The 24,403-nt window shown below is 40.7% G+C and overlaps 1 protein-coding gene across 3 annotated transcripts in view; it reads right to left on the reverse strand.

Moving 5' to 3' along the window:
• The window catches only part of Pdxdc1 (pyridoxal dependent decarboxylase domain containing 1), a 57,576-nt gene that overhangs the window by 16,761 nt on the left and 16,412 nt on the right, over positions 1–24,403 (reverse strand). For all 3 annotated transcript variants that reach the window (XM_041676000.1, XM_041676001.1, XM_041676003.1), the window contains 9 exons: positions 23,115–23,195; positions 22,567–22,713; positions 21,050–21,239; positions 16,247–16,315; positions 13,283–13,361; positions 4,487–4,571; positions 3,591–3,639; positions 3,357–3,458; positions 2,430–2,555 (listed from right to left, as the gene is read on the reverse strand). In XM_041676000.1, coding sequence (XP_041531934.1) covers positions 2,430–2,555; positions 3,357–3,458; positions 3,591–3,639; positions 4,487–4,571; positions 13,283–13,361; positions 16,247–16,315; positions 21,050–21,239; positions 22,567–22,713; positions 23,115–23,195 — 928 coding nt within the window. The remainder of the gene's footprint in view (positions 1–2,429; positions 2,556–3,356; positions 3,459–3,590; positions 3,640–4,486; positions 4,572–13,282; positions 13,362–16,246; positions 16,316–21,049; positions 21,240–22,566; positions 22,714–23,114; positions 23,196–24,403) is intronic.

Consider the following 24,403-nt stretch of genomic DNA (forward strand, 5'->3'; position numbering starts at 1 on the left):
GAATAATTTATGTGATCAGGTACTACTTAAATAGTATAACATACACTAACTTAGTAAATCCTTAGAAATAAATTATCTTATACACAGGTGAGAAATAGTGTCAAAAGACGACAACATGCTTTTAAATTGACACAGGGATCAATGCTTACACCACACAAACATGACTGTGTTTCCCCATTTTAAGACAGCTTCTCATGTAATCCAGGATGTCCTCAGACTAACGATGTAGTGAGGCTGGTCTTGAACTCCTTCCTAATCTTCCTGCCCACATCTCAGGAAAGTTGGGATTACAGTCATGCATGATCATATTCAAACCCAATCTCTTTCCTGCTGTCAAAGTTGGCCTTGAATGCTTAGTCTTCCTGCCTCTGCCTGCTTCTTAAGTGTTTGGAAAACAGGTCTGAGCTACCACACCTAGCTTGACTTTTTTTTTTTAATATTTATTTATTTATTATGTATACAATATTCTGTCTGTGTGTATGCCTGCAGGCCAGAAGAGGGCACCAGACCCCATTACAGATGGTTGTGAGCCACCATGTGGTTGCTGGGAATTGAACTCAGGACCTTTAGAAGAGCAGGCAATGCTCTTAACCTCTGAGCCATCTCTCCAGCCCCAACTTTTTTTTTTTTAGAGGGTAAGGTTCTCAATATATGTGTTTGTCCAAAATTGCTACACTGAAACCCAATATCCTAAACAATAATATTAACAGAGTCAGCGATTGAAAGTGATAGTGCATGACTCAACTATCATGCACTAAAAAGGATTCACTAAAAAACAATTTGTGAACACGCTTATAAAAAGAGGATGAAGGGATGCCAAGTAGTGGGGGTGCACACCTTTAATCCCAGCACTAGGGAGGGAAAGGCAGGTGGATCTCTGGGATTTCAAGGCCAGCCTGGTCTACAAAGTGAGTTGCAGGGCAGCCATAGCTGCCAGAGAATCCCTGTCTTGAACAAAACAAAACAAAACAAAAACAAAATGAATAAGCAAACAAAACGGAAGGGCATGCTTTCCCTGTCCCCAGATGAGAATACATAGATGGTAACATCTAAAGCCTTCACCAGGCACTGATTCTGCTGACATATTAACCTCAGATTTGAGCATCTACAACATCTTTTTTGCTACTCACAATTACCAAGTTATTTTGTTATAGAAGTCAAACAGATGACATTAACCTATAACAGAATTTATGTTTTTCATAATCAGACTACCTCTAATACAAAGATATATTTGTCCCTAGAACCTTACAAATAGGAAACCCAAGCTACTGTATCAAAAATACCCATACCTGGGAGCTGGATGACTCTGCAGTTAAGAACAGTGACTACTCTCCCAGAGGACCCATGTTCAAATCCCAGTACCCAAGTGATGGCTCACAACCATAAATTCCAGTTCCAGGGGATCCAATGCCTGTTTCTGGCTTCAGGGCTCTAGACATGCACATGGTACATAGACACACATGCAGGTAAAACAATCACACACGTAAAATAAAATAAATCTTTAAAAACTATCCATGCCCTCTACCAGAGTTTAGAGCTGAGACTGAGAGCTGCTGGGAGACAGAGTCCCCTTTCTTTAAGGTGTGACTGTGGTATAGCTGACATACTCCATCAGTGGTTACACACAAGGTGTGGCTGTGGTATAGCTAACATGCTCCATCAGTGACTCTACAAGGGTAGAGTCGCATTACTAATAGGACCGGATAGGTTATAAAAAAACAAAAGCAGACAAAGTAAGGTGGATATGGAATGGAATGGGATTTACAGGAGTTGGGGGAGAGGAGTGAAAATATATGAAATTCTAAAACCATTAATAAAAATACATATAAAAAAACCCATACCACTTACATTGGATTGTTTTTTCCTCCTTTCTTTTTCTCTTTCTTTCTTTCTTTCTTTTTCTCTTTCTTTTTTCTTCTTTCACTCTTTCTTTCTTTTAAAATCTTTTTATTTTGAGACAATGGTTCTCTATGTAGTCCTGGCTATCCTGGAACTTGTTATATAGGTGCAGACTGGCCTGAAACTCAAGAGATCCTTCTACTTCTGCGTCCCCAAATGCTGGGATTAAAGGTGTGGGCCACCATACCAGACCTCTATATTTACTTTTTAATTTTTATATTCCTTCTCCCTGGAAGGCTAGTCAGTCAAGCGCAATATTTATGTACCTTCCCTTTCCCTGGAAGTCATCTTGTGACTTTTCTCATTTCAGGGTGACACTGGCATATTCCTTTGCATGTGAAAATATTGTTGGGCCAATGCCACCAGTTCCTCCCAGAACTCCTAAGAAACATACATATATGTAAGAGGCACTTGGTGCGCTTGCTGATGAGATAGTACACCGAAGTGACAAGGTCCTGGACAAATGTAGCAAAAGTCAAAGACTTCCCGTCTCTCTCTGTAACTCCTCCAGGGCTCACATTTCTACTCACCAGCTGGCAGGCATGCTTTATTCTTTCCACAATGCCATCAAGTCCCAAGTATTGTAATGACAACCACAGCGGCAAGGCTCGGAGTTTGTCTGCAGGCTTATTTGATGTAAGACCAGCAACTAGTGTCTAAAAAAGACAAGACAGGTACATTGATGAGGGCTGCTGGAATGTCAGCACTGACTAGCAACGCTGCACTGCACACCGGGAGACTTGGCTTGCATTATCCATTTGGCCTTTCAACAGCTTGTGTCCTATGTCAGCTTAGCTCAGAGACCCAGCTGTGCTCAGGGATTCACAAGTGAAGAGAGGCAGACTACTCCAGTTGAGAATCCAGATGGGGTATGCTCTGGAGCCACAGTTCTTAGCCATTTAGGAAGAAGCCTCTTGACAGGTTACTATGAGCATCCTTGAAATTGTTGGTCATTGTCAACTAAGCAAGATATCAACTGTTTAAGTAGTAATCATTAAACATTTACTTTGCATGCACCTGTTGCTAAAACATCTACAAAACAAACAGTCTAGGGTTTAAACCAAAATATTAGTTATAATCTGTAATGGAAATGTCGGTCAAGGGTCTTAAATGGTGATCCTACTTTTGGGAATCTCAGCTCTGGGTATGAGCAAGGTACAATATACATGCATGAAAATGCCATAATGAAACCCATTATTTTGTACATTTGCCAAAAAAAAAAAAGGAATAAAAAAAAGTAACAGAAGCCAAGTGGTGGTGGTGCACACCTTTAATCCCAGCACTCGGGAGGCAGAGTTCAAGGCCAGCCTGGTCTACAATAGCTAGTTCCAGGACAGGCTCCAAAGCTACAGAGAAACCCTGTCTTGGAAAAGAAAAAACTTTACATTTCTCTGTATTCTATCCCAGAAGGCAATTATGAATAGCATTCATTCTGTAGTGACAGACAGTCAGCTCACCAAGGCAGGATCATCATGTTTGTAGAGTGTCACTGCAGGAACGGCTGGCAAACCTAGCCACGGGCCAGGAGTCAGTGTCATGCTATCACATTTGGTTGCAGCCTACCAAGGAGAGAGGTTTGTTCATTAGGTAACCAGGACATGAAAATACTGTCCCTCCTGTAGTTGTGCAAACTATGGAAATCCACCAGAGACTGAATATCACCACCAATGTTCAATAAACCAACAACATACCAGCACAGACGAGGAGACATAACCTAGAGCCAATGTTGCCAGATTCACGCTGCAAGAAAAAGCACCAGTCTAAGAACAAATTAGTTAATGTTACTTATTTCCTAAGCAGGTACTCTACAAGAGAAAGAATCAAACTGTGCTGTCGTAAGGCAACATGTAATCATCTCCACCTATGTCTTTTGTTTCATTAGCATTCATTAAAGCAAAAGATGGGAACTACAAAAATTCTAACGTTTCAAAATACACTTTTAATAGGAACATGCTTTGGGGGCTATCTCTGCTTATTTAGGACAATGCATACACTATTCTGTATCTTTTATGGCCACTCTTCCTCAGTCACTGTTCTTTTTGTAGATGTGAGATAAAAGTATCCTTATCTTGGACAATGTGGTAGCATGGGAATCTCGCTGCCCTGCACCTGCTCCTTCTCTCCCTGAAGACACCCTGAGCCCTTCTGTCAAATGACCCTATCACCTTTACCAAACTATGAGCTCAGGTGGAGTCACTTACCTACTTTAGAAGTGTTCAAAACACCTCAACTATCAGAGGAACTCATGGAACATGAAGTTGGAAAGGTGGTTAGGATTTCTGCAGTTACTTTTTACTATAATAGGAAATGTCTCTCCATGAGCCAAAATATAGGAAATAAAGTCAAATGATCATGACTAGGGAGAAGTGGAGAGGAATGTATGGAATTCTGGTTGACACCATGCTTAGCGCCAGTCCTACTACTGATCTTTTCAGACGTACAAAGCTCAGATGAACAAAGCAATAAAATCTCCTTTTCATTTGGTAATTTTGTCATCTGTAATCCAAACCTTTAATGATAAATATCTTTGGTCTGGATGTCCACTCTCCATGAAGACCAAAATGGAATTGATCTTACCAGTACTTACCCTTCAACATGAAGCCAGATGTCATACTGCTCACAGAGCTCCTTCAAACGTCCAATCTTGTCTGTGTGTCCAACTCCTGCAGATCCTATAAAATAAACAGGAGCACTAATAAGCAACCCAGTGCCTTCTGACTCTTCACAGTGAGGGAGTTATCTCCACACAGGACTGAAGCAGCACTGCACCCCGACCTTGAAATCTTCCTTGTGGAATGACTTCAAATTAACATTTGTGAGTTGGTTGGTGTAAGTTTTGAAAAATGTGCCTCCTTCTTTGTAAGTATTTAATTTTAAACTGAAGTTATGTATGGGCTTTTTAAACCACTAGATTTGTTAAGTCATGGGAAACTGCCAAGCCTGCCATCAAGACTGTGGAACTGCCAATTTATGCCTGCATTCTATCAGCATTCTCTTTAGAAATTTCAGAGCTCAGTCCACAAGTGCTTACAACTATTTTCTCTTTCAGAATACATCTTGTCAGTGTGAATTATTTTACACTTACTATTCTAGGTAGACTACTTTTGTTGACATTTGCTCAAATATCCTTTCTCACTGATTTATCTCCACATCCTGAGTTATTTTGATTTAGGTGTCTCCTTTATAAAAATGTAATATGAGTCTGGGTTTTTATCACACAGGTTAGGTTCTTTGTTACTATAAAAGATATATTTTGTAAACTACTTAAACATAAATCAAAGACTTGGAGCTCATTCCTCAGTAATTTACTCTATAGACTTTACTGAGCACACTCCTTTTCAGATAGAACTTAAGTAAAACATGCAGCCATATATTCCCCCATATGTCCTAAATTTTCAGTTACTAAAAGCTCAACCAGTAAGAACTTCTACATCCTCACCATGGTCTTAAGAAAAGGTAACGTAGGCTGGCAGTGTAGCTTATCTGGTCAAGTGTTTGCTTAGCACATAGAGAACTGTGGAACAGCTCCCTCGCACCATATAAAGTAGGCATAGTGGCACATGCTTATAATCCTAGCACTAAGACCAAAAGTTAAGGGTCATCCTTGGCTACCAGAGTTAAAGGCCAGGAAAAAGGGGCTGGAAAACTGGGGAGATGGTCGAGTAAAGTGCCTGTCCCACAGCATGAAGACCTGAGCTCAATCCCAGAACTCAGGTTAAAAAACCACACATGATGGCAGCACATCCCAGTGGGAGGCAGAGATAGGCAGATACTTGGGCCCTGATGGCTAGGCAGCCTAGTATTACCTGAAGCTACAGGCCAGTGAAAGACCCTTTCTAAACAAAGATTGTACCCAAGGCACACACCACACACACACAAACTCCCCCCTCCCAGGGTCGTACTATGTAACCCTGTCATGGTTTTGCTCTTGTTTCCACAGGAGAAGAAAAATTGTGGATACCATCAAAATTAATAAAGTTTCGATCTGAAAAGGAGAAACCTCTTGGAAAGGAGAAATGACAACTCATCCACAATGATGATATTCATACAGGTGGTAAGAAAAATATATAGAATGGGGGCAGGGTTCTGTTCTTATCTCCACAGGAAAACACTCATCTTTGAAAAATTCAAGGGACCCTGGATATTTGGATACTGACAGATGGAAAAATACCTGCCCAATAGGAAATATCAAGAAAACTGAAAGAGTTGTGTAAGTAATATTAAACCATATTTCTAAATTTATAAAGCTGGTTTTGAAGTTGGACTCTGGCTCAGTCCCTCTCCAATTCCAAGCCTGTTAGTAAGAGAAAAACCCAGAGTTTCTGGAGTTTCTGTCTCATGTCAAGAGCCATGATACGGGACAGAAAGAAATATGAGTTTAGAAAACATCTTTGCTTTTCTTCATATCTATCATACTTTTCATTGAATATATCTATCATGCCTTTCAGTGAATATATACATATATGTCTATATGATTAATGTTTAAGTTTTTCACAATGAACAATGAGTTTTTCCTGAAGTGACATTTGAAGTTTCCAGGAAGAAGATGGGGCCCCATAACAACAACTCCACCTGGTTGATATGACGTCATGATACTGATAGCGCTACTACAAGACCTGCTTTGGGTACCAGCTGCACAAGACAGTTCCAACTTGGTTAGCTGAAATGGAGCACATCTTATACAACATTTTGGCCAGACCTGCACAAAATACTCAGAGACTATTTGCAATTTTAAAAGACATTGATCTTGAAATTTAACCATCATTTTACTTTCACAGGATCCCCCAAAAAGAATGTCGCCCCCATGACAGCTGGAAGTAATTCTAGAGGACGATGTCCCCTCTCCCAGTAAAGTTTGCCCTTGGGTTTAGGGACATCATTTAGGGGTTGATTATAATTAGTATATGACTGAGGGTTGGGCGAGGAATTTTATAAGCTCAGGGATCATTTTGGGAAAAAAAAAGGGATGATGGGATAATAGATTTATAATTGTGAGTTACTATTTTTAGACAAATATATTGGTATTGATTCTTGTATATTGATACAAAGTTAAATTATATTGACTATTGTATACATGCATGTTTCTACCTCTGTTTAAAACATTTTTTATGTATTGACATATATTCTATTGATATATATATTGTATATATTTACCATATTGCAGTGTACATTTCTACCTATGATTAAGATACTTATGTAATGTTTGTGTATTGATATATATTTACCTACTGCAATGTATATTTGTACATTGTTTATATTTGGAGGTCATTGTCCTCATTTGTTTCACAGTCGTTTATTTTCTTAGTCTTTAAGTTAGATAGATATTGAGAATTATATAGATTAATAGTCATCTAAGTTTGTCATTTATAATTAGACTAATCAGGTTCCTTAGATATATAGAGATTATACTCAGTATAGATAGATAATCTTCAACTTCTTCAAAGAGCTGTAGAAAATGGCCTTTTTAACTCAGAGTTTTGTGGTAGCAAGACACAATTGCTCCTGGCAACACTGCTCTATTCCCGAGAGAATGTTGAGCACCAAAGACACTCCACCTGGAGCCTTTCTTTTTGGCAGAACTGGTCTTTGGGCAAAGAAATGCCCATACCTCAACCACTGACAGAGATACAGAGCATGCATCAATGGATAAAACAGGACTGTCATATCCTGCCAAGACAGGGTAAGATAGTTTTGAAAAGTTGCTTGCCTTTGAAAATGGTATGTCAGTTATGTTAGGCCTTAGCCAAAGTTGGTTGCTTCAACGCTGCTAACGTGACTTTGAGTGATTGCCCAGGTAGCTAGTTGTCTCTGTGATTTGTTGCATGTTTTGGAAGTTGTTTTACTGAACTTCCTAATTACCCAGGTAACATTATTTCCCTTCTCAGATCTTTGATGGGGTTGAAGACTATATAAATGTAGTTACTTTCTCTCATGACTTGGCCAAGTTATTTATTATACAAGACCTAAGCTAGTTAAAATAGGATATTTGTACTTATTGTATATAATTTCATAGTAGGTTTAGAACTCTCTTATTTAAACAAAAGGGGGAGGTGTTGTGGGAGGTCCTCCTGCTCCTCCAACCTATAGCTGCTGAGATACCAGCTCATTTGGGCGTGGTCTCTCTCCCTTTAAAAAAGCGGCCATTTCCCTCTCCTCTCTCTCTTCACTTCCTGCTCCGCCAGTGACTAGACTCCCTTCCTGGTTGCATAGAGGGCTGTTGCCTGGGACAGTGATCTGTAAGTTTTTTCCCCTTTAAATAAATACCACCCTATTTATCATAATTCCAAACTGGTGTGGCATTGTTTGTGACTTACGCCTTCATTTTTGCTCAGTATGCATATCAGGCTGGCCTCAAACTCACACAAGTGCTGCTGGGATTAAAGGTGTGTGACACTATGCTTGACATGTCCCAAACTTTAAAAAAAATACCTTCTATTTATTCTTTAAAATTTGGTTCTGTTTTTTGAGACAGGGTCTCTGTCTAAGCAGCTATGTACACCAGGCATTGCTATGTACTTGCTATGTATACCAGGCCTCCAGTACCAGGGTTACTATCATGTATACCACACATTTAGGTTACTAAATTAAACACTTAACTGTAATATTTCTATTCAGATGCAAGTACAGGGCTGTGTTTAGTGACCGGGTCACTATTAGAGTACTTTCAAATTGTCTGCTTTGGGGGCATGAATTCAGGGGAGAAATGGGTCACAATGGGAGGTCACCCAGTCACAAGATTTTAGTCTATAAAGTGACTGAGTATAAATTGACTGAGTCAATTTGTGCTTCTTTTTAAATATACAGTAAGGTGAGTCAGGCAGGAAGCAACAGTTTTCCAACGGCAATAAGGTGGATATTTAAGTGGTTTTTTTTTTTTGTAGGAAGCTCGGTTAAAATATAATTCATCTGTAATAAGCCCGTTATCATAAATGCATAGTTCAGCCAGGCAGTGGTGGCACCTTTAATCCCAGCACTCAGGAGGCAGAGGCAGGGGGATCTGTGAGTTAAAGGCCAGCGTGGTCTTCAGAGCAGAGCAAGTTCCAGGACAGCTAGGGCTGTTACACAGAGAAACCCTCTCAAAAAACAAACAAACAAAGGAAAGTATAGCTCAGTGAAAATTGATTAATGTGTAACTAATGTCACAATCATACTGTTTCTCCTACCTTAAAAGTTCCCTCCTCACTGTAGCCACTCTCCTCCTAACTCAGGATGCAGGAACCCTGACTTGTTCCTGCCACTCAAGTCTTCTTCTGTCCAATCAATGCATACTGCATGCAACTCTTTGTGCATCAGCATGCCTTTCAAACTCCTCCACAGCGCAGTAAGCATCAACACTTCATACTTACTGATTAGTGTTTTACTATAGGCATAGGCCCCAATTTGCCCATCCATGTGAAAAACTTTCAAGTTATCTTGTTAATGAACAAACACATGCATAGACATTTTTGTGTGTGGAGATCATTTCATTTCTCCTTTATTAAGTAGTGGGATGAGTGAATTACAGGGATTTGCATTTGGCTCTCTGAGAAACAGCTCAAGGGATTTACAGAATGGCTGAAATATTTTATATTTCGATGTTGTGTAACAGTCTCTTCCAAGATTGAAACATTCTAGCCTTCAGAGAACCTTCTTAAGCAAAAAGGTAAACCACTCAAAAGAGCTGCAGGGAAGTCCCTGAAACTGACATGACTCACTAGGCCCTTCCCTGCCAGAGTAAGCATTAAAAGTTGAGAGTGCCTCTCAGAAAAGCAGAGCCAAACTGCAAAAGAAGACTCAGACAATTGAAACCACAAAGATGCCTCTACCACAAGCCACCTAGAAGAGGTTTAGCTCAGCTGACGTTCCTGTAAAGGACAAACCTGTGATGATTCACAAGAAACCAAAAAGCAACACATGCTTCTAACATGTAAGTCCCTAACTTGTACAGGCTGTACCCTAGCAGCCCACATCTTTTCCCCCCACAGACATTGAAGACTATTCTTAAATTTACTGAGCTTGTAAAATTTGCAGTTCTTGCAAAATAACAGGCCTCAAGGCTGCTATTTCTGCCTCTGTAATCAAATCAACTTGTTTATTCTCTTCAAAAAGAGGACAACTGCAAGACATATATGTTAAAATAAGACCCTGCCTCTACCTAGGCAGAACACACGTAATCTTGTGAGGGCTGTCTTCATAAACACTGAGCTGATATGGGCAGCTGCTGCGCGGAAGTGCGCTCTTGGTTCAAGCCCTGGTGCCACATCACCTAGCACCAGTATTTTTTTTTTTTCTGCTTTGTTTTGCTTGGTTTTGGTTTTTTGAAACAGGGTTTCTCTGTATAGCCTTGCTATCTTGGGACTCAAACTGTAGACAAAGCTAGCCTTGAACTCAGAGATCCACCTGCCTCTGCCTCCCGAGTGCTGGGACTGAGTGCACCACCACCATGCCTCAGCACCAGTATTTAGAAAAGCCTCTTCTCATTAAAATTTATTGATGGTCACTGTGAATCTGAGTGACCCAGGACCCATAACCTGTTGAAATGTTTGTAGGCTGTGCAGTGTGTTCTAAGTTCCTAGCCTTGTGAGCTGTTATCCATGCTGGGGTGGGCTTTGGTGATAGAGCCATCTTTGCCCGTCACTTCTGCCCGTCACTAACCCTAATCAGTCTGGACTTTGATGATCCCTGTCTGTAGTGGGATCCTTATCTGGGGTGAGTAGACATGTGGACCAGGACTGTATGTAGGTGCTTGATCCTTAGCATTAGGCACTTTCTGCCCAGCAGGGGTCTGGAGCCAGGATCTTAGGCATAGCAGACAAACATTCCATCACTGCACTATATCTCGGGCTCTCACATGGTTGTACTTTATTATTTTATAATTTTGAGACTGCCTAGCCCTGAACTCACTATACAGACAACCTTGAACTTCAAACTGTTTGCCTATACCTCCAGAATGCTGGAACTGCAGCATGTGCCACCCACGTTTGGTTCACTTATACTTAAGGATCAAACCCAGAGCTTTGAACACACTAACAAGCACTCTACCAACTCACTGAACTACACTCCAGACCTTACTGTGGTTTCTCCATTTAGTTCAGACTGACCTTGACTTTTGATGTTCACGCATTAGCCTCTGAAGTGCTGGGATTATAAACTATGATCTAAGTGTATACCAACATGGAGCTGAACTGTATTGTTTTAATGCTACTGAATATCAAACATCTTTTCAAGTATTTATATGCCCTTTGGTGAAGTATTCATCCAAATGCGGTTTATTTTAAAGCTGTCTCTCACGTTATTGCAATGGGGCCCCAGACCTTAGCACAACTGACTCCATGATGAATGTGCCATTCAGACTGTAAAACACAGCATGCAGATAGTACCAGCTGCCAAAACTAAAACAAAGACCTAACCCATCAAAGTCCATACAGTTCTGGGAAAGTCTCTAAATGTACAAACCTTGCTTTTTTAGCTTCTATAGTTCTGCTTCTGGTTAACTGTTCTTTTAACTAAAATAGGTCAATCCAGAACATGGTTTTTATGCTTAAAGGCTCACCCCAATAAAGGTGAGAAAGGTGAGCTATACTAGGATCCTGAAGATCCAGTGTGGTTTCTGGTTGGCTAATTAAGACTGTCTATTGGCTCAAACCCACGTCCTAGCAGTCTTCTGTGGTGAACGCTGGCTGCTGAACTGCAACATAACTTTATGTATTTTAGATGTAAGTCATTTGCCCAAAAAAAAGTGTTTTGAAATACTTCTCCCAGCCTACCACTTGATTTTCATTTCTTCTTTTTTGTTTGTGTTTTGTTTCTGTTTTTCAAGACAAGGTTTCTCTGTGAAACAGCCTTGGGTGTTCTGCAACTCACTTTGTAAACCAGGCTGGCCTGGAGCTCAAAGAGATCTGCCCACCTCTGCCTCCTGAGTGCAGTGCTGGGATTAAAGGTGTGAGGTTCCATGCTGCCTTTTATTTCTTAATAGGGCCTTTTATTTTTGTTTGTTTGAGACAGAGTCTACATTATTATGTAGCTATAGCTTGCTATGCAAACCAGGCCAGCCTTAAACACCTCTAGTGCTGGAATTAAAGTCATACACCACCATAAAAGCTTCTTGTTGCTGGGGACTGATTCCAGGGCCTTGAATCAAGTTTTTATTATTATTTTTTGGTTTTGTATGTTTTGAGGTCAGACCTTGCTATGTAGCCTTGGCTGTCCTGGAACTTGATACACAGAGATTGTGAAAGGGCTTTTTTAGGGAGAAATGACTTAGAGACACAGCCTATAGTACATTTGAGCCTTCTTAAACTTCTTTCAGAAATATGCTATACTTTTAAGTGCACAGATATTACACATATTTTCAAAATTTACTTATAAAGTTTTCTTAAAAATTTTTATTAACCTGTGCATACACATGTGAGATGTGTGGGGAACACACACTCCATGGTACCGATGTGGAAGCCAGAGGGTAACTTTGTGGAGTTGGTTCTCTCTTTCTACCTTTCTGTGAGTTTAGGGAGTTATCAGGCAAACTGGCTTTGTGGATCAACTTGACACATGTTAGAGTCATCAGAGGAAGGAGCCTCACTTGAGGAAATGCCTTAATGATATCCAGAAGCAAGGCATTTTCTCAATTAGTCATCAATGGGAGAGGGCCCAGCCCATGTTGGGCTGCTGGTCCTGAGTTCTATAAGGTGAGCTCAATAAGCCAGTAAGCAGCTCCCCTCCATGGCTTCCGCATAAGCTCCTGCATCCAGGTTCCTGCCCTATTTGAGTTCTTGTCCTGACTTCCTTCACATAAGCCAAATAAACCCTTTCTTTCCCAACTTGCCTTTTGGTCACGGTATTTTGTCACAGCAATAGAAGCTCTAACTAAGATATCAGGTATACATCAGCAGGCTGTAAGCACCTTTCCCTGCTAAGCCATATTGCTGCCCCATTTTTATGCTTTTTGATGGTATTATAAAAGACATTTTAAATTAAATTTCTTATTTATTACATTTATTTTGTGTGTATGTGTAGACACGCATGTCGCAGAGTGTAATGAAGTCAGAGAACAACTTATAGGACTCTGTTCTTTCACCAGGAGATGAAACTCAGGTCATCTGATTTGGTGGCAAGCATCTTTATCAACTGAGCCATCTTTTTGGCCTTAAATTCAATTTCTAATTGTTTATTGTTAGATAGAAATCTAGAAACCTTATTAGGTTCATGAATCAGTTCCAGGAGTGTGTCACTCCTTGATGGGGCCTGGCGTTTTACTTCTTACAAGGCCAAGGCAGGATTACTATGGCCTTGTAAGAAGGCTAGGCTAAAGAACTGAGACTTCATCTTGATAAAACACTACAAACAAGACCCTGTCTCTTCAGCCGAGCACTCAGTGCCCTTGTACATACTAGGGTATGATACCTACCAGCACTTGCAACAAGCAGCAAGGGCAGTCTTCCTCTTTCTATGTCATCTTTGATCAGTTTCTCAAGAAAGGCAATGTCCTAGGACCAACAAACAAATCACAGAAATGTGAGCCAATCAGTATATAAAGTATACACTGAAAAATTACGACTTTGTGTGTATGTGGTGTGTATACATGCACATGCATGTATGGATGGATGGATACTAGAGCACATTTGTGTATGGAGGCCAAAGCACCGTTCCTCAAGAACAATTGTTCTGAGACAGGGTCTCACACTGCAAGGCCCAAGGATTAACCTGTAGTGATATTTTGTTTGTGTTTTAACAAATAAAGTTTGCCTGAAAGTGCAGAACTAAAAACCACTAAAGGCCAGGGAGTGGTGGCACACACCTTTAACCCCACGACTCAGGAGACACAGGATCACTGTGAGTTCAAGGTCACACTGGGCTAAGCAAGATTGAATCTGTCCAAAAGAGAAACAGAGCTCACACAAAGGTGATCCCAGCACTTGGGATCACACACCTTTAATGCCAGCACTAGGGAGGTGGAGACAGGAGTGATATGGCTGGGCAGAGAGAGGAATTTAAAGTGGGAGGAGACAGAAGCTCAGATGCAGTTTGAGGTTTGGTGGAGACAGATGAGTCGGGAGATACAGTCTAAGGACAGGACTGCCCTTTTTGTTTGAACTCTCTACTGGCTACCTGCACTGCTTCTATGATCTCTCAGCTTTCACCCCCTAATATCTGAATTTGTGCTGCATCAATCTGACTCCACCTCCCCAGCAATAGGATTGATTACAAGCATGAACCACTATACCTGGCCTGAATTCTGTTTGTTTTGAGACAGTGTCCCACTATATGACTCTAGTTGGCCTGAAACTTGCTATGTAAACCAGGTTGGCTTTGAACTCATAGAGATCTACCTGCTCTGCTGCTCAAGTGCTGGGATTAAGAGTGAGAGGACTAAAGACATGTGCCAACACACTCAGCTAAATTCCATATTTTTAAAACCCATAACTACAATATTAGTGAATTTTTTCCATGTGAGTTCTGGGGATTGAACTCAGGTTTTCATGTCTTCTCAGGAAGCACTTTAACAATTAATCCATTTGCCCACACACCCAGCAAGCTCAGGCAACCCAGGCTGGCCTTGAAGTTCTCATTCTGTTCCACCTCATCACGGGTGTGCAGCAGTTTGGTTTTATGTGATACTATGGCTCAATCCCAGGGCTCTAGGCATGTTGGGAAGAACTCCACCTAAGCTAATGCCCAGTGAAAAATTGTGAATACTGAAAGCACAGATGAATCAAAATAAATAACTCAAATAAGATATTTTTTCATGTTAGGAAAACTATTTACTCTTGAATTTCAGCCTTAAAACATTAAAATATATTCAGTCTTATTAACATATATAAGAAAAGTATTTTAAAACCTCTGTATGCTATCAGGACAAAATGCATATTAGAAGAACTCAAAAAACATTATAGTTTTCTTGTGATTTACAGAATTGAGAGTTCTGAACTCTTTTTATTTGAGGCAGGATACAGCCCTGCTGATCTGGAACTTGCTATGTGGAAATTCACTTGCTGGGATTAAAGGTATGTGCTACCACCTCTCGCCTGAATTCCTCTGTTTAAAAGACTACTCCTAGAATATTAATAAATGTTCACCTGAATGACATTTATAACCTTTCCAAGAAGAGACCTTGACCTTTCTTTGATATCACCGAGTGATTTATTTTCCATTATTAATATTAAAGATTCCAAAGTATTCCTCCTATAAAAATTTCATAGTATTCAAAATTTTTTGTTGTTGATTTTGGGGCTTTTTTTTTTTTTTTGAGACGGTTTTTCTATGTAGCTTTGATGTCTGTCCTGGGACTAGCTCTTGTAGAACAGGCTGGCTTTGAACTCACAGAGATCTGCCTGCCTCTGCCACCTGAGTGCTGGGATTAAAGGCGTGTGCCACCACCGCCCAGCATATTCAAATTTTTATTAACAAATTTTGCCTTCCATAATCATAGACAACAAAATAAATTTTTCTTATAGACTAATTAGAAAAATTAAAAGAGATTAAAGGGCTGGGTAATGGTGGCATATGCCTTTAATCACAGCATTTGGGAGGCAGAGGCAGGCAGATCACTGTGAGTTCGAGGCCAGCATGGTCTACAAGAGTTAGTTCCAGGACAGGTTCCAAAAACTACAGAGAAATCCTGTCTCAAAAAAACAAAACAAAACACAAAACAAAAAAAACAGAGAGAGAGATTTAAAGGTAAAAACTGTACACATGCAAGACCAATACTCCTAGTTTTAAACATTTGCTTTTAAAGAAAATACTCTCTCATTCCCACAGAAACAGACAAGAAAACTATTTTGAAAATTGAAATGAAGAATCTCAGAGTTTATTCCTTTTCTTCTGTCTTCAGTATCAAGATGTTTATCTTATATGGGTAAAAAATGATCACAACTCAACCCTAAGATTACATTGAAGGACTTCATTTCAAAATCTGTCTATTCACATTGCAGGAAGATCACAATTCTGAAGTCAGCCTGGGCTTCCCAGGAAGATCTTAACAAATCAAAAAATGAAAGAAGATATGCCCACTCAAATCCAGATAGTAGTGATGACTAGCTAGACCTCTGAGTGTGAACAAAAATGTCTCACGCTTGCTTAGATGAGTGATGGTGAAAGGCTGGAGAGAGAACATTCTCAGCACAAGGGGCTCAAATACCAAACAACCTCCCTCCCATCACCCAAGAGAAGGTGATGAAGTAATACACGACTCCTTTAGAGCTACACAGGTCAGCCTTCATTCAAATACCAAGTGTACAGTGCACCACAATGGGTGCACTAACAACTAACAGGTTAGTAATTATCTGGAGGCCAGCAAACAGAACCTCAGAAAGAAATGGTTTTCAAAATCTAATTCTATTATTACCATAGAAACCCCAAACCAAGTACTCACCATCTGATGCTGAGATCCAAACATAGTGTTACAGGGCACACGACACAAGCAAGGCAGGGGTAAGCCAAGCTGCAAGAAGAAACACACTGTTTACTTATGATGGCGAGAGACTGAACAACAAAGACAAGCCAAAATTATTCTTTAAAAACAGAATCTCAGTGAGGCATAATAGAGTATGTCTGTTATCTTATTTCTGAGTCTGGAGATCACATGTGTGAAGTCAGCTTGGGCTACACAATTAGTTAGACCCTACCTTTAAAATTTAAAAGAAAAGCCTGGGTGGTAGTGGCGCACGCCTTTAATCCCAGCACTTGGGAGGCAGAGGCAGGCGGATCTCTGTGAGTTTTGAGGCCATCCTGTGATGTGGGATTCCCCTCTGTATGCTGTGAATGAATATCAATGGTTAATAAAGAAACTGTCTTGGGCCTGGCACAGGAAACGGGGGTGGAGGGACTAAACTGAATGCTGGGAGAAAGAAGGAGGAGTTAGGGAGAAGCCATGGAGCTGCTGCTGGAGACAGACATGCTGAAACTTTCCTGGTAGTCCACGACCTCATGGTGATGCACAGATTAATGGAGATGAGTTAAATTAAAATGTAAAAGCTAGCCAATAAGAAGCTAGAGCTAATGGGCCAAGCAGTGACTTTAATTAATACAGTTTCTGTGTGGTTATTTCGAGAGTCTGGGCAGCTGGGAAACAAACAAGTGGCCTCCCCACTACAAGCCTGGTCCACAGAGCAAGTTCCAGGTCAGGCTCCAAAGTTAAACAGAAAAACCAACAAGAGAAAGATTTAAAATAACAACAAAACAACAACAACCGCCCCTCAAGAATTCAGGTTTATAAATATATAAATACATCATGTTAAAGGACATCTGGAAAGTTAATCTCTCTCACTCCCAAACGGTGACTTAACAAATGCTTTATATACTTCTTTTCCAAACAAAGAAACTACCATGCACCCTGCATTCTGAGGTGAGGAGGGTGATTGAGATTCTTTTCCCAGATGTTCAGAGAGGGTCTTATTTATGGGTTCTCCTACCCTCAAAAAGTAATAAATATGGATTAGCAGAAATATATTGCTTACAAGAAGCAAAGTCAATGCCATGGATGGAGAAAGTTGTCAAATTTTATATTCTTAATATTTAGTTTCCAAGCACAGAGCTTGTAGTTTTAGGAACTGCAAACAGGTACAGAATAAAACGTAAAACGCAGTGAGTAATTCATTCGCACATTTCCTCTAGAAAGGACTTTCTGCAGTACGTTTTCCTTTGACACCGCCAGGGACTGGACTAGGGTGTATGATGCAAGGCAAGTGCTCTGCTATTGAGCTACACCTCATCCCTTCCTCAAAGTATTAAAGGAAAAAAAAAAGGAAAACAAAGATTCACTTCAAAAATAAATCCTAGCCAGGCAGTGGTAGTACACGCCTTTAATCCCAGCACTTGGGAGACAGAGGCAGGTGGATCTATGAGTTTGAGGCCAGCATGGTTTCCAGAATGAGTTCCAGGACAGCCAGGGCTGTTACACAGAGATATCCCGTCTCAAAAGACAAAACAAATAAACAAAGTAAATCCTGAATTTCTAGCACATGGGAGGCTAAAAGAAGAGGATGGCCAATTCAGAGACACCCTAAGCTACAAAATGATTCCAGCCTGGGCTACACTCATGGTACGATCTCACCGGAAAAAAAGATAATCTGGGTATGGTGGCCCACATCTGGGCCATCCTTCTGCCTCTATTTTATAAGTTCTAGAATTACAGGTGCACACCAACAAGCCCAGTGAGACTGTCTTAAAAGGGCTAAGGAAGCTGGGTGGTGGTGGCGCAGCCTTTACTCCCGGAACTTGGGAGGCAGAAGCAGGCGAACTCTGAGTTGCAGGGCAGCCTGGTGTACAAAGTGATTTCCAGGACAATTAGAACTGTTACACAGAAAAACCCTGTCTCAAAGAGGGGAAAAAGGAGGTGGGGGGGCTAAGGAAGAGGTATGGGTAAGTACAAGAGAAAGAGAGACTGACGTTCATGGACAAGTTCAATTTACAGTATCACCAACAGGGGAAAAAAAAAAACATTTTAAGTGAAAATGCCTCCTGTAAACTACAAATTTTTTACTATTAATGGTTTCATATATATCCTTTTGAACATTTGGTAACTGTAAATACACAATTTAGGTAAGTCTGGTAACTGCTAAAACAAGATATACCCCTGTTATAAAAGCAACTAAATTCAACCAGGAGGTGGTGGTGCATGCCTTTAATCCCAGGACGCAGGAGGCAGAGGCAGGCGGATCTCTGTGAGTTCGAGGCCAGCCTGGTCTACAAGAGCTAGGTCCAGGACAGGCTCCAAAGCTACAGAGAAACCCTGTCTCAAAAAACAAAAAAAGAAAAAACCAAAACGGCAACTAAATTCAATAGAACCATGTAAATACAGCTACAGCTACATCCCGTTTGAAGTACTGGTTGTCTTTAGGTACTCGAAATCACTGAATTTATCTATTACACATTATTTCTAAATACAGTAACTTTTTTGTGGGGGGAGTTCTCTACGTAACAGCTCTGGCTGTCCTGAAACTTGCTCTGTAGATTAGGCTGGCCTTGAACTTACAGAGATCTGCCTGCCTCTGCCTTCTGAGTGCTAGAATTAAAGGCATGCACCATTGCTGCCTGACTAATAACATTTGAGATATAGCAACACTATACAGTCTAGGCTCGAACAATTTTTCTTCTTTTAATTTTTTGATTGATGGGGCATATATTCTCTCCTTTTCCTTGCTGAGGCAGCATCTCTTTTTTGGTTTGTGTCCTGCTACTTCCTCCAGGTTAATTAGCCTGTGAGCCTCTGGACAATTCTCCTGTCTCCAGATCCCATCTCACCATGGTAATTCTGGGATTACATAATCATGCCAGTGTATCAGGCTTTCCTATATGAGCTCTAGTGAACAAACCACCCTGCTAGCCTACAGTGCTGCATTGTTTGTATAACAAAAAATATATATAAATAATCTTTTTTTTCAACTTGACACAAACAGTAGCTGGAAAAATGCATCTATATGTTTGAAATGTTTAAAAAATAGAGGGGTTTGAGAGATGGCTCAGTGGTTACAAATACTTGTTGAGGATATGAGTTTGGTTTCCAGCACCCACATCAGGTGGCTTACGGCCACCTGCAAATCAGCTCCAGACCTCCACAGACACCAGTATACACCTGATATACACTTAAAGACAGACATACATACATAAAAACATCTTTTTAAAAAAGTTTAAAAGGTTGTGTAGTAGTGGTACATACCTTCAATCCCAGCACTTGGAAGGCAGAAGTAGGTGGATCTCTGTGTGTTCAAGACCAGTCTGGTCTACAAATTCCAGGACAGTTAGGACTGTTACACAGAAAAACCCTGTCTCAACACCCACATGAAGAAGAAGAAGAGGAGGAGGAGGAAGGGGAGGAGGAGGAGGAGGAGGAAGAGGACGAGGAGGACGAAGAAGAAGAAGAAGAAGAAGAAGAAGAAGAAGAAGAAGAAGAGAGGAGGAGGAGGAGGAGGAGGAGGAGGAGGAGGAGGAGGAGGAGGAGAAAAAAACCCCAAACAAACAAAAACAGTCTAAAAAAATGCTGGGCAGTGGTGGTGCACGCCTTTAATCCCAGCACGCAGGAGGCAGAGGCAGGTGGATCTCTGTGAGTCCGAGGCCAGCTTGGTCTACAAGAGCTAGCTCCAGGACAGGCTCCTGGACAGAGAAACCCTGTCTTGAAAAACCAAAAATAACATAAAGCATTGGGGCTGCAGGTGTAGATCAGTGTGCACAGACCCTGCTGAGCACGTGTGAAGCCTTGGGTTTGAGAAAAACAAGCCATAATGTGGGATTCCCTCTGTATGCTGTAAATGTGCTTTGTTACTATTAGTTAATAAAGAAGCTGCTTTGGGTCTATGGCAGCTCAGAATAGAGCAAGACAGGAATTCCAAGCAGAAATAGAGGGGAAAAAAAAAGGCAGAGTCAGAGAGAAATGATGTAGCTGCTGAGACAGACTCCAGAACCTTACCAGTAAACCACAGCCTCCTGGCAACACAGAGAATAGAAACGGGTTAATTTAAGATGTAAGAGTTAGTTTATAAGAAGCCTAAGCTAATAGGTCAAGCAACGTTATCATTAATATAGTTTCTGTATAATTATTTTGGGTCTGGGAGGCCGAGAAACAAACGAGCAGCCTCTGCCTACAAAGTCACATGAGAAATTTGTTAAAATATCTATCTTTGGGGGATGGAGCGATGGGTCAGGTGTGAAGAGCACTTAGTGATCTGTGTTTGGTTACTGACAGTCATAGTGAGATGTTCACAATCACCTGTAATTCCAATTCTAGGGCATGTGATGCCCTCTTTTGGTGTCAGTAGTAACCTGCATAAATGCAAATACAAATGTGTATGCACACACACATACATACAAATAAAAATAAAATAGTATGCATTTATCTTTGGGACTGGGGAGATGGCTTAGAGGCAAAGCACTGCTGCACAAATGAAAGGACTACAGTTTGAATCCCCAGAAACTTATGTAAATGCCAGGTGGGAGTAGTCATTCACTTGTAATTCTAGTTCTGGAAGGCACAGTCGGAATCTGCGGAGCAAGCTCTGGATTTGACTAAGAGACCCTAACTCAATGAATGAGAAAGAAGAATATTTGAGGCTGACTCCTTGACATCATCAACCCTGAGCCTCCATGAATACATATGTACCTACTCCACACAGACATATAAAAATACGCACACATGAAGAAATGGGGTGTTAACAACAACCACCACCTGTTTTAATATTACCTGATTACAGAGGTATTGGCCCAGGCCAGGTCTAGCAGCAGAACTAAGATATATGACAGGCTTTTTGTTATATAACACGTCAAATCCATCCACTACAAAGTCTTCATAGCGAGAATGAATGGCAAGCCTACAGATCTTAGCAAGTCCTTCTCTCTCTTCCTCATGGAAGTAAGTGCATCCATTTTCATACCTATTAAGAGATCACATATGTTAATGTACTCTTTTTTAATTTTTAAAAAGGTTTTGTTTTTATGTGTGTTTGTCTGCATGTATGTATGTGCACCACATGTGTGTAGTGTCCAAAGAGGTCAGAAGAGTCATCAGATCCCCAGAACTGAAGTTACAGATGGTTGTGAACAACCATATGGGTTTTTCTAGAAGAGCAGCCAGTGCTCTCTTCACTAGTCAGCCACCTCTCCAGCTGCATATTAATATACTTCTATTTCTAGTCATATAAAATCATGAAAGCAATTCTTTCCTCACAGACACTACTCCTACACAAGGCAGAGGGGACACAGTGAGGAACCCCTTTCCCTTTCATTTTCATTATCTTGCTACTCACTGTAGTTGCAGGTTATAAAGGAGAGAAGCAAAGACCCAGCATCCACACCTAGCTCTGGAAACAAAATAACAGAAATTATAGAAACAAAGACTAAAGTCCCCAGAAATAAGAGCCTGAAGATAATGGCTCTCGCTTGTTCCTCCTGAAGGCTGGTGCCAAAGACTGACATGACAGGAGTTTCAGCACTAAGACTGAAATAAAAGAAGCATTAACATGTTCACTTAATCCTCAAATGAAATAGCTATTTATGCTCTCACCATTTAATACAAGACAAAACCTAGGCCAGGTGGTGGTGGTGCACGCCTTTAATCCCAGCACTCAGGAGGCAGAGGCAGGCGTATCTCTATGAGTTCTAGGCCAGGCTGGTCTACAAGAGCTAGTTCCAGGACAGGCTCCAAAGCTACAGAGAAACCTTGTCTTGAAAAACCAAAAAAAAGAAGGCAAAACCTAGGTATGAAGAGGTTAAGCAAAGAGTCAAATCCATATGAGGCATCATGGAAACACTGCTCACAATCCATGTCTGATTCTGACTCACCCTTATCAGGAATTAAAAACTTGTAAGGCTGACTGGAGAGCACCCGCATGGCTGCTCATAACTATCTGGAACTCTAGTTTCAGGGGATTTGATGTCCTGTTTTGGCCTCCTTGGACACTGTACATATGTAGTGCATATTCACACATGCAGTCAAAATACACATACATGTTAAAAAAAAAAAGTAGAGCTAGGTGTTGTGGCAACTAGGAGGAAGAGGTAGGCAGATCTCCGGGAGTTTGAAGCAGATTGGTCTACACAGCAGGTTTCAGGACAGCCAGGCTACATAGATATCCCGTCACAAACAAACAAGTAAACCCAAATTTAAACAAACAAACACATCTCCCTCATAATACCTTTCCCAGTAAATAAATGAATCCTTAAAAAACAACTGCAACAAAATCTAGCTCATAACACCTTTACCTGAAAATCCGGCGTAGCCATAAGGTAGTGTCTGAAAGTATCCTGGTTGTAAGTTTTCTCAGCTTCTCTTTGTCCAGAGTTGAAATATAAGCACCCAGACTATGACCCAACAAAGCCATGTGACCTTGTTCTCCAATATTCTGGATTCTGTTAATCAAAGTCATTGGAGTATTAAGAACTGATTATCACCAAAGCATAGAAAAGGAAATAAAATTAAACAGTATTTCACAGAAATTTGTCAGACTTTCAATTCACTTCATGTGCTGAGATTGAAGGCATGCACCATCACCAACCAGGCTCAAAATAACTCTTAGTGAAATTATTACTCAATGAAATTTCTTTCTTGAGCCACTCATGAGAACAGAATCAAGAACAGATTTTTTTTTCCTCAGACAGTGTTTCTCTGTGTAGCCTGGCTTTCCTGTAACTTGCTCTGTAGCCCAGGCTGGCCTCTAAATCAGAGATCTGCTTGCCACGCTTCCCAAGTGCCACCACCACTTAGCCAAGAACAAACTTTCAAAGATAAACTGCCAAAACTGCAGCGTTACCGGGTGCTCTGGGGCTCCTCGTCTTCATCTCCATGCATCAGACTCTGAACTAACTGGAGGATGCTCACCATATCCTGTCCACTGCAGAACAAAAAAGAGTTAGGTGGGTGAAAAGAACACATATGCATGCCCCTCCCCTCCATCTCCCAACCATTTCCCTCATTCAAACTAACTTGAAGCTGTTTTTTTTTTGTTTTTTTCCTTTTTAAACATTTGGTAGCTAGCTACAAGACAAAGAATATTAAGAGCAGTTTATACATTTTCAACAACACTTAAATATTATAACTTTACCTATTCTTTGACCAAATTTTAAGTTTTATTTTTGAAAGTATTTCCAGTCTTGCTCTAGCTATATTTCTATAATGAATCATTTCATTCTTGAAAAGCAGAGACTATTTAATAAGTATAAGAGCCAGTCTTTGTAAGCAGGGTGGTGGTGGCTCACACCTTTAATCCCAGCACTTCGGGAAGCAGAGGCAGGTGGTTCTCTGTGAGTTCAAGGACAGCCTCGCCTAAAAGAGCTAGTTCAAGGTCAGGCTCCAAAGCTACAGAGAAACCCTGTCTAGGAAAAAATTGGAAAAAGAGCCAGTCTTTATAAAATGCTAGAAGACCATAAAACAAACAAGAATTCTCTATTGACAAGACTCTGGAGTCTGGTCCATTTGAATCAACAGCCTTAAACATGTAATCATTTATTTCCAACTCTTATCCAAGTTGGAAAATTTGAGATCTGCTTAGAGTCTGAATAGAGTATAATAGAGTCTAATAGACAAGACGTGCTTAGTATATGAGATGGAAACAGGATAAAAATGTCAATGACTACAACAGTATGAAATGGCAGGCAATTTATGGTGTATAAAATGTAAAAATACTAATAAGAATAGTGTTGATAAAAATTTTCTCCTAAAAAAAAAAAGCACCAGCTTTGGAGGGATTTATAGTGGGGAGTGGTAAAGAGCTTGCCTAGCATGTATGAACTCTAGGTTCAATCCCAAAGACCACAAAAATAGTAGCAAAAAGTAAAAGAAGCGCCATCAAAACAATGCTCTACACTCATCTCACCCAAGGTGCTAACCTGAAATGCTGTGATCCTTTAACACTGCAGAGGTGGGGGGAGGGTGGGGAAGCTGAGGCTCACTTGGCTGCTATCCGTGGGACCTTGAGCGGGAGGTCCAAAGTGGCTGAGCCCAGGAGTTATAGAATGGAGAGAGATAATCAGACAGTGCCTGTAAAGCACTTACTAGCTTCAAATACTAGACTCCTGACCACTGTCACAGTGTTTTTAATGC

Source organism: Microtus oregoni, unplaced genomic scaffold (assembly GCF_018167655.1).
Source record: "Microtus oregoni isolate MIOR12 unplaced genomic scaffold, Mior012 000027F_ref0000203, whole genome shotgun sequence".
NCBI lineage: Eukaryota > Metazoa > Chordata > Mammalia > Rodentia > Cricetidae > Microtus > Microtus oregoni.